Genomic DNA, 10,949 nt, shown 5'->3' with positions numbered 1-10,949 from the left:
ACACCTTTGGAGCTGAACAAAAGACTCACATCAATTCAATATGATGAGCATGTGAATGGTTCAAGTCCTGACCATGATAAACCACTTGCTAGTCCTGAAATGTATCAAAAGTTGGTAGGAAAGCTTCTCTATCTGACTATGACTAGGCCGGATCTTGCTTTTACTGCACAAGTTCTTAGCCAGTTCATGCATTGTCCTAAGGAGTCACATATGGAGGCAGGATTAAGAGCAGTAGAATACATCAAAGAAACACCTGGTCTAGGATTACTAATGCCAGCAGAACAAACTACACAGCTAACAGCTTACTGTGACTCTGACTGGGGGGAATGTCTTGAAACAAGAAAATCAGTTACAGGGTATTTAGTGAAGTTTGGAGGAGGATTAATATCATGGAAGTCTAAGAAGCAAGGGACTGTGTCAAGAAGCTCAGCTGAGGCAGAATTCAGGAGCATGGTCACATGTGCAGCTGAAATAACCTGGTTGATAGGCTTATACAAAGAGTTGGGAGTCAATATAACAGTACCAGTAAAAATGGTATGTGATAGCAAAGCAGCAATACAAATAGCAGCTAATCCTATCTTCCATGAGCGTACAAAACACATAGACATAGACTGTCACTTTGTAAGAGAAAGAATTTGTCGAGGAGTACTAGAGACAGAATATATTAACACCAAATCATCAACTTGCTGATCTACTCACAAAGAGTCTTGGACAAGGACAACACCATCTACTACTAAGCAATCTTGGAATGAAAAATATATTTGAACCATAAGCTTGAGGGGGAGTGTTAGCAAATGCAGAAATAACAAAGCTTATGTTAGTTAGAAGATTCCAAGAGTTAGTTACTAGCTGATGACATGACAATAGTTAGTTACAAAGTTTGTTAGGGATATTTGTATTCATTCATAGTAAGAGTAGTATATATAAGCATGTATGTACAAATTCACTGAATCAAGACATTAATACAATCTTCTTCCTTCTTCTTCTCTCAAATGCTCTGTGAATTCTCCAAGGCTTAATCTCCATTCATGGATTTATCAATACTGTCTATATAGAAATACATAAAACACTCATATATTATAATAACACGACAAACTCGGTACATCCAATTCAAAAACTACTATAAAAGAATTAAAATTTCTACTCCTATCAGAAAGTATCCAATGCTATCTCCATGACACAACTCAGGTGGCAAATTTCATAGACTGAGATGGAAATCTCAAAACATCAGTTTGCTACTTTATTATAGAGTGAAAGTAGCATATAATATACTCAAGGAGTAGCGGGTTTGTATGGTGGAGAAAGTGAAGGAAAAGTTGGTTTAGGCAGTTCTGGGATTTCAGGCTTTGGCATTGTTGGAACTTTTAGCTTTGGAAGTTCTGGGACTTTTGGCTTTGGTAGTTCTGGAATTTTAGGCTTTGGGATAGTTGGTACTTCTAGCTTCGGAAGTTCTGGGACTTTTGGCTTTGGTAGTTCTGAGATTTCAGGCTTTGGGATAGTTGGTACTTCTGGCTTCGAAAGTTCTGGGACTTTTGGCCTTGGTAATTCTGGGATTTCTAGCTTTGGCATAGTTGTTACTTCAGGCTTTGGCATTGTTGGGACTTTTATCTTTGGAAGCTCTGGGACTTTTGGCCTTGGTAATTCTGGGATTTCTAGCTTTGGCATAGTTTTTACTTCAGGCTTTGGCATTGTTGGGACTTTTAGCTTTGGAAGTTCGGGGACATTTGGCTTTGGTACTTCTGGATTTGGAAGTTTTGGGACCTTTGGCTTTGGTAGTTCTGGAATTTCTGGCTTTTGGCACACTCGGTAGCTCGAGCTTTGGTAAAGTTGGAACATCAGGCTTTTTCATAGCCGGAGGAACCTCAGTCTTTGGAACTGCTGGGATTTTTGACATTTTCAAGGGAGGAAACTCTAGTTTTGGCATTGTGGGAATCTCAGGCATATTAGGCTTTGGCAAAGTTGGTAACTGGGGCTTCGGGAAAGTTGGTAGCTCAGGCTTTGGAACAGCGGGGATCTCAGGCTTTGATATGGTTGGAAGCTCAGCAAGTTTCGGCACAGTTGGGATTTCAGGCTTTGGCAACGCTGGCACTTTGGGGAGTTCTGGTTTAGGTATCTCAGAGAGGGGCGTCTCTAGAAGGTGTCGTGCAGTTGCTCCAGTTATGTTGCAATAAATGAAGAATAAATTGAGAAATGCAAGTAGTAAAAGAGAAGATAAGTAATAACGCTGAGCCATTTATCTGCAAATCTTAGAAGATTAAAGAATAATGTGTATATATAAGAGTGGATGTGGGATTGGGTTTATATAGGTTTTTAAGAATGCATGCAACAAGGACTTGTAGGATTTTGTTTGTTAGACAGGGACCTGAGTAGTTGAATAACTCATTAAACTAATTAGCTTATTGTCTGGTCAAATGTAGATGACCTAAATTTTAATTTTTTTATTTCTATTATTTTAAGTTCTTTTTTTATTTTTATTATTCTAAAATTTTATTTTTTATTTATGTTATTATAGTTCATTTTCTTCTCATTCTCAACCTTACTACGTGATTCTATGCAATTTTTTCTTATTATCTATTTCTTTATGCCATGCTTATTTTCTCATTAGCATAATTTTATTAGTATTCTAATTTTTAAATTAAAATAGAATTTATTGTTAAGTAAGCTTATAGACTTAGGTGTTTTTTTTAAAAATCATATTTATGTATGCTATGTTGAAATTTGCGATAAGAGTATTATGTTAAATTTTTTTTATTTTAAATTTATAACTTATGTTATATTCTCAGTTTCATTTGTTTTAGTAATATACGTTGCAAGTCATTTTTTAATTAGATTTGATAAATTATCTTTTTTGTCAAATATTTTAATAATTTATGACATTTTATTTATATATTTATCTTTTTATCAAACATTCATTTCACGATGTTTGTAGAAACTTCATACTTTTAATTTTTATGATCAATTCAATTGAAATATATTAATTTGAAAAAATTGTAAATCAATTATTTTTTCATCATATTAATTAAGAACATATGTTTATTAATTAATATGAATCCTACAATAAAACTAAATTTAAAAAGAGTCATTATCTTATACCCGACCAATATCTTATGTATTAGAGAAATATGCTTCTGTTTTTTTTTAAATAAAAAAAAAAAACACGTAAAACTATTTCTAGTGATTGAAATATTTTGGGGGTAAAATATGGTGGATATAAGTAGGTACACCATAGGCAGCTTATAATTGATGCGTCCAACTAAGTTCAATATTTTTGACACACATCACATATTGAGTGTAGTAATCTTACTATATATAATGTATGGATTCATAGAAACCAGTAGCCTAGGTGTAGTCAAGGGCGGCTCAACATAATTTGTGGCCTAAAGCAAAATTTTTATTAGAGGCCTAAAATCTATATAAATTTTATCTATATCTATTTATTTTTCTAAATTTCTAGATGTAAATTACTACTTAATATCTTTTATATAAATGTATTTTTCAAACTACTTTTTTTTAATTATTAGTTTTAAGTAAGATTTTTATCAATTCAGCATTGAAAAACATCCTTTTATTGAGACAATTATTATATAAATTATTAACACAATTTTATAAGTAATAAGTTGATAAACTTTAAAGATAAGAGTTAGAATCATAGAATCTGAATTCAAAAAAAGTTTGATAACTTGGTATACCTACTTTAATATGAAAATTAACAAATAAATTAAAAAAAAGAATTTGTAATGCACTTTGTTCAACACTTTTCGACTATTGATTCATATTTTTGAAAGTGTATTTACTCTAACTATCAAAGATTTGAAGAAATAGAGTGCAAAAAGAGTTACAAAGGATAAATAATGTGAGTGTTAACGAAGAAAATGTAAGAATCCAAAACAATGTTTCCTTAATTTCTTCTATTTGAATGGGGTTAAGATACATAATTTTTTATTTATAAAAATTTGAGAATGCCTAAAATTTTATAGGCAAGGGCCGGCCCTGGGTGTCGTATATGTATTAAGAAATACATAAATAACTATATATATGTTACTGTAAATACATTTATCATTGTATATTAATTTCATACAATATAAAAATTAATAACTCAGCCTGATCGTGGTTCCATGATAAGTAGCATTTTCGTACTTCTAGTTTTCACTAGTTACGCTAATTTCTTTCATTGTTCTAATTAATTAAAAAAATTGTTAGCTTATTAATTGTTTACCTTTCTAAAACTCTAAACTGACATTTGATTGTTCCTGATCAATACACGAAGTTATATGAATTTGAACAAAACCTCTTAAATATGGTGGTAACTTGTTAAAATATTGCAAAGTGGGATACACAAAGGAGTTGAGACTGATGAAAAAACATGTCATGGAGAAGTCCAATACCTACTTATGGCACAGAAAGCAAAAGTGGCAAAAGAGAGAACAAGCAGATTCGAGTTCAACAACAGAACGTCTTTTAGGTTATGACTCTAAGAATTTCAATATTATTTAGTAGGGCCTAGAGGCCCTGACATATTGCGGCCTGAATAAAATTCAGCCCGCTAAACTAAAGGGACAAACAGAGCTAGCATATCTATTCCAGGGATACCTGCTACATAGATTAACCTTCTTACGAGTATCAATTTACCTTGATAATAATATCAGTTCTTTTTTTCTAAAACAATAATTTTGAACTAGCTTGCTCCCACTTGACTATTCCAGGGATACCTGCTACCTCCCACTTACACAGGCACCGGATAACTTAGCACACCAAGGCATAGGCAGATTGGAAGAGATCACCTAGCTTTTTCCATCTTGGAATTTGACCCTTGGTCTCCAAGGTATCTACCAACTTCATTAACCATTAGGCCACACCCTTTGGTTAAATAACACTATCGGTCAATGTAAATACATAAATTGTATCCTTCTTTATACCAATAGAGGTGCTCCAAATCTTCTTTGTGTTGGTCAGCATTTTAATATTAATATTTTTGTATATTAATTTGTTTAAAATTGTGGAGTCAAGGTGTTGTCTTTGCTGTAAGTTGTCGGTTGGTGATAATTCTTTTGTCTTAACCGTTGGACATTTATTTGGAGCATTACCCCATTTGGAGTAAGTGCTGATGTAATGACCCTTTTCTTGCAGCATCGGTAGTGGCATCTTGGCCATTACTTCTTCATATTATTTTTCCATTATCTCATTCTTTGTTCCTCCATTATACCTTGTAACATATGTAATTCCTAGGCAGGGGCGGAGCCACCTTGTACTAAGGGGGTTCGTTGAACCCCATCCGACAAAAAATTATATTATTTAATTATATATGGTTGAAATAATTTTTTATGTATATATAGTAGATGTCAAACCCCTTTTTGGCTATTTCGTGTGTCTATTTCTACAAATTTTGAACCCCCTTATTGAAAATTCTGGCTCCGCCACTTCTCCTAGGCCATTTATCTTCTACTATTTTACTACCCCATTATCTTTCCTATTCATTGCTAGGAAGACTTGTTTTTTTGGTAAACAAGATGATATATTATAATTTAATATGCATTAGTACAAGTATAAATAGTGGTGGTTTTCATTTGGTTTGGTGCATACAAGAAAATATAGAGTGGATAAAAGTTAGTCAAAAGAGAGAGTTCTTATTAGTTGGAGAGAGGTGTTCTTTTTGTGGAGCTTTGGACTCAACTCTTGTCCAGAGTTTGTTGAGTTACACTTTGTGATTAGACTGTTGTATCCTAGAGGGGACAAGTCAAGAAGGACTACTGCTTGACCGGTGAAAAACATTTATTGTAGTGGACTTGAATCTCCTTAAAGAGAGCGAAATATCCGCACCTCAGGCTGAAGAATTTTTAATTTCTTCACTTTATTTTCGATTGTAATCCTGTAATTTTGTTATCTTGTAATTTTTCACTAACAATTTTAAGGAGATTCATAATGACTACAATTGAAAAAATCGCGGATGTCAAGATGGGAGATCTTAACAAGCCATTTCGGTTCAATAGTATTCATTTCAAGAGAGGGAAGGGTAAAGTACTTTTCTACTTAAGTCTTCTCAATGTCTCTTATGTGTTAACTGAGAAGAATCCTAATAAAGTTGTCATCACCTCTATGAATGATGATGAAACTATTTCTCATCCAAAAAAAGTGGAAACGTATGATGGTGATTCCTACAAGTGTCGATATTATATTCTTAATTGTCTATTTGATAATTTTTATGATTAATATGATACCGAAGAGGTTGGAGCAAAAAATATGCAGCTACTAGATTTTTTTCATTTCCAAATGGTGGACAACAAATCAGTGGTAGACCAAGCTCAAGACTTTATAATGATTGTTGGAGAGTTCAAGTCCGAGGAGGTCAAAATTGGAGATAACCTTATTATTTGTCGCATAGTAGATAAACTTCCACCTTCTTGGAAGGAATTTTAAAAAACTACGCGCCACAAACAAAAGGAAAACCTCTCTTGAAACATTGATAATGAAAATCCGTATGGAAGAGGAGGTAAGAGGACAAAATGCACTTTTACAATAAGAAGAGAGTAACATCACAACGAAGGTAAATTTAATTACTTCAAATAATGCTACTCCTGAATCTCACAAAAATACTTCTTTGAAGCCTAAGAAGAAAGAATCCAAGAAAAATAATGGTAAAAATAACCAAGCACAAAATTAACAAGTTCAAGATAAGGGACCGTGTTTTGTTTGTGGCAAGAGTGGGCATATTGCTCAATTTTGAAAATTCCAGAAACATGGTCCTACACCTCAGACAAACGTTACCGAAGAACCTTTTGTGATGGTGATTACCGATATAAACATGGTTGAAAGTGTTGATGGATGGTGGACTGATTTTGGTGCAAATCGTTATGTCTGTTATGACAAAAATTGGTTTAAAAAATTTACTCATTTTTAGGATCCCAAAACCATCAGGCTTGGTGATTCACGCACAACTCAAGTGCTTGGAACGGGAGATGTCAAATTGTGTTTTACTTCTGGAAGGGTAAACTTTGAAAGATGTACTTTATACTCCTTCCATGAGAAAAAAATGATAGTCTAGTTTTCTTCTTAATAAAGCAGGCTTTAAACAGATTATTGAATCTGATCAATATGTAATAGTGAAGAAGGGTATTTTTGTGGGAAAGGGGTATGTGTGATGGGATGTTCAAACTGAATGTTGAAATAAATAAAGTTTCTACTTCTGTTTGTATGCTTTCTTCTACTAATGTTCAAATTGAATGTTGAAATGAATAAAACTTCTACTTCTGTTTACATGCTTTCTTCTACCAATTTTTGGCATGCTCGTTTGTGTCATATTAATGATCGTTATGTTGGAATCATGAATAGTTTAGGATTAATTTCAATGATAAAAAAGAATTTTGAAAAGCATGAGGCTTGTAGTAAAGCCAAAATCACTAAGATTCAAGTTGAAAGAAAAACTGATTTGTTAGAATTAGTTCATACTGATATTTGTGAACTTGGTGGAATTTTAACTCGTGGAGGTAATAGATATTTTATCACTTTCATTGATGATTTTTCTAAGTTTACATATGTTTACTTGATAAAAAATAAAAGTGATGCTTTTGAAAACTTTAATGTTTATCTCCATGAAGTTGAAAATCAGTTTGGAAGAAAAATAAAAAGAATTAGAAGTGATAGAGGCCACAAATATGAGTCAAATGAGTTTAATTATTTTGTTAGATCATTGAGAATAATTCATGAAACTACTCCTCCTTATTTGTAACATCTCGCTATTTGAAAGAACTAGGAAGAGTTAAAAATTGGAAATAGTCATTTTAGGAAAGAATGGAAAAATCTGGAAATTTGGCAAGTTATGTTAAGTATGGTTTTTTGTCAACTTCAAATGACCTTAACTCATAGTTCAGGATGATTTAGGTGTGCTCCCAGATACCATAGGAAATATCGTTGAATTATCTTTCCACCGCCGCCAAGTTTGCATGATTCCGAGTTCGTATGAGTGAGATATGCTCATTGGAAGTTGGGTTGTTTGGATAAGGAAAGTCCAATCCGGATTTTGAAAGGGTAGTTTGATCTTTTCCTTGCCCAATTATTTTATTTCATTTTTGGTAATTAAGTTAGGGTCTAATTAGAATTATATCAGTTTACACTTTTACCAAAATACGCTAGGGCATGGAGAAAACAGAAAAGAGGAGAAAGGGGAAGAAAAGTTCATTGTTTGTCGAGTTCTTGGAGACTTTCGTGTGGATTTCGCCAAGGTTTAATCCCTACGAGGTATGTGAGGCTTTCATAACGTTGAGTTTGTTCACCCACATGCCAAACATGTTATTTCAGCGTGAATTCGTCCTAAAAGAGTTTGGAAGTTTGATGTTCTTGACATGTATTCTTGAATTTGATGTCGTCTCTTGAATTGGGTTGAGATTTTTGAAGTTTCTGAGATCATTACATCGAATTATAGAGTTGTTTGGAGTTATGTTCTTAGGTACATTTGCTGGGTATCTGAATCTAAAAACAATTTGGGAAAAAGAACCGAGTTTAGGCGAATTGGTGCTGGAAAACGAAGAAGGAAAATAGTCGGGCGAATCTGGGCACTAGCTCCACGTCGCGGACCTGCTCCCCAGATTTGGGAAAATTTCCTTCGCGTCGTGGAGCGGTCACGGATAGTTCTGCCTCAAAATGTATTTTCGCGACCAAAAATTTAAATACATCTCCGCGTCGCGGTCTGGAATCCAGACAGTGATTTCTTGATCTTTTCTCATGTTTAACTATCTAAAAACACTCGTAAACATCATGATATCGTTCCTATCACAGATCACAATCCTTGAATCCATAATTCAATTCAAGGAAAGTTAAGAGTCAAGTCAAGAGAAGTTAAGAGTCAAGTCAAGAGAAATTAAGAGCCAAGTCAAGAGAAGTTCATAGAGTCTTCCAAAAGTCTTTTACAAATGTTTTAACTTTGTTTTAAGACTTGAGTTTTGAGTTGAGTAAAGAGTAAAGGTTGAAGTTCATTTCTTCAAAAGAGTATCTCCGGACTATGTATTACCAAAGAGTAAAATGTTTTCACATTTAAAGAAGAAAGGAAACCTTGACTTCCAAAAGAGACTTTGAGCTAGTTTTCAGTTAAAGAGTAAATGTTTTCACATTTGAGCAAGAAAGGGAACATCGATTCCAATAGAGCTTTTAAGCTAAGTTTTGAGTAATTATATCAAACCAAAGAAAGAAGTTATGTTTTTAAACATAGGAGCTAAGTATTTTGGGAGTAGTATTGAGCACAAATATGGGGACGAGTTTGAGTTTAGATAACTCACGTCTCTATAAACCATGTAGCTATCATGGGTAGTGAAGGATCATACTTTTTAGATGACTTCTTAAGTGATTTTTAGCATAGACTAGTGGATCCACTTAGTTAAGGTGTTCTATATGATGGCAGAGTATAGAATAGTTCTGGCAGCGTGGGCAAGACGCTGCATCACCACTTAGGCTCATAGTGGTGGTTGTCAGTTAGAGAATCTCCCACATAAACTATATTACTTTATTATATGAGTAAAGTTGAGTTTGTTATTGCATTTTGTTTAACGAACTAAGATGTTTTCTACTGTTTTAAAAGCTCTATATATATTGCATGTGTATTGTTGCTTTATATTGAGTTAAGTTATTCATGAGTTGAGTAATTCCCAGGTAAGTGTTTCTTTCAGATTCCTTTTGAGCTTATGTTATGCTTAGTATTTCACCTCGCATACTCGTACATTCAATATACTGATGCCATTTGGCCTGCATCTTTTTATGATGCAGACACAAGTGACCAGGATCAGCATCCAGCTCATCGTTGATTCTAGTTGAGCTCCAAAGTTTATTGGTGAGCCTCCTTGCTTCAGAAGGATCCCTTTTTATTGCTTTTCAATATTTAGTTCTTGAGGATGTCGTGGGTCTTATCCCGACATCCATCTCAGTTATTAGAGGCTTCATAGATAGACAATCAATTAGTGCATTTGTCTTTATCTTGTTATTGACTTATGTTTAGTTTTGAGTTGCCACTTTGGCTAAGTTAAATGTTTATTTCTAAAACATTAGGAGTTTAGTTTGAGATAGTTGAGTTGTCTTGCATGAATTTGAGTTCTTCTGTTAATGCTTAAATCTTTCGTTGAGTAATTAAGCCAGGCCAAGGGTTCGCTTGGGGCCAATAATGGTTCTCGAGTGCCAGTCCCACCCAGGGTGTAGACTCGGGGAGTGACAAACTTGGTATCAGAACATAGAGTTCAAGAGTTCTAGGGAGTCTATGAAGCCGTGTCTGTAGAGTCCTAGTTATCAGTGTGAAGCGCACCACATCTATAATTAGGAGGCTGCAACATTTAGGAATTTCCTTCACTTTGTTCGTACTCATTTCGTGCGATATAGTTCATCTCTGTACAGTTTCTTTCTAACTCGTGCTTGCGCGTAACCGATTGTGAGTTAGACTATTTTTGAGAGTGCTTCCATGGGGCACTTCTTTCCCCGTGAGCTAAGAGAAAAAAAAAGATGGTTGCTGATATGAGGAGTATGATGAATTTATTCGTTGTTAGGTTGCGTCATCTGTCAAATAAGGACAATAAGGCAGCCATACTGATAGGTGACATGGGCATAGCAAGGCTGATGATCCATGTGCAACAAGTTGAGGAGGACAAGCTAAGGGATAGGGAAAAGTTTAAGAACACGAGAGTTAAGACATCAGGGAATGAATCTGGGCAGCAAAAGAGTAAGGCGAACCGGTATTCTTTCCAACATAAGTAGAAAGGACCTGCTACATTATCTATTAGTGCACCTGCTCCAAGAAACAAATGTGAGTACAATAGTCAGAATTCCCAAAATTTCGGAGCTAGACCTGCACAGTCGCATGGTAGTATTGAACAAAGGGGTACTAAGGTTCCCGCATGTGCTAAGTGTGGTAGGAACCACTCAGGGATGTGTCATGATGGCTACACTAGATGTTTCTAGTGTGGCCAGAATGGTCATTT

At 34.5% G+C, this 10,949-nt stretch overlaps 2 protein-coding genes across 2 annotated transcripts; both read right to left on the bottom strand.

Annotated features, from left to right (window-relative positions):
• Positions 1 to 1,272: 1,272 nt before the first annotated feature.
• Positions 1,273 to 1,665, bottom strand: LOC107061833 (periaxin-like). The gene has a single exon (XM_015311731.1). It carries the CDS (start codon positions 1,663 to 1,665, stop codon positions 1,273 to 1,275), a length of 393 nt encoding a protein of 130 aa, XP_015167217.1.
• A 10-nt stretch (positions 1,666 to 1,675) lies between these two features.
• Positions 1,676 to 2,233, bottom strand: LOC107061832 (fibronectin-binding protein A-like). The gene has a single exon (XM_015311730.1). The coding sequence runs from the start codon at positions 2,231 to 2,233 to the stop codon at positions 1,676 to 1,678; it is 558 nt and encodes a 185-aa protein (XP_015167216.1).
• Between the last annotated feature and the right edge of the window lie 8,716 nt (positions 2,234 to 10,949).

This window comes from Solanum tuberosum, unplaced genomic scaffold (assembly GCF_000226075.1).
Source record: "Solanum tuberosum cultivar DM 1-3 516 R44 unplaced genomic scaffold, SolTub_3.0 scf00171, whole genome shotgun sequence".
In the NCBI taxonomy this organism is placed as follows: domain Eukaryota; kingdom Viridiplantae; phylum Streptophyta; class Magnoliopsida; order Solanales; family Solanaceae; genus Solanum; species Solanum tuberosum.
The sequence above is the reverse complement of the archived record's forward strand: the minus strand, read 5'-3'. Positions and strand labels throughout refer to the sequence as shown.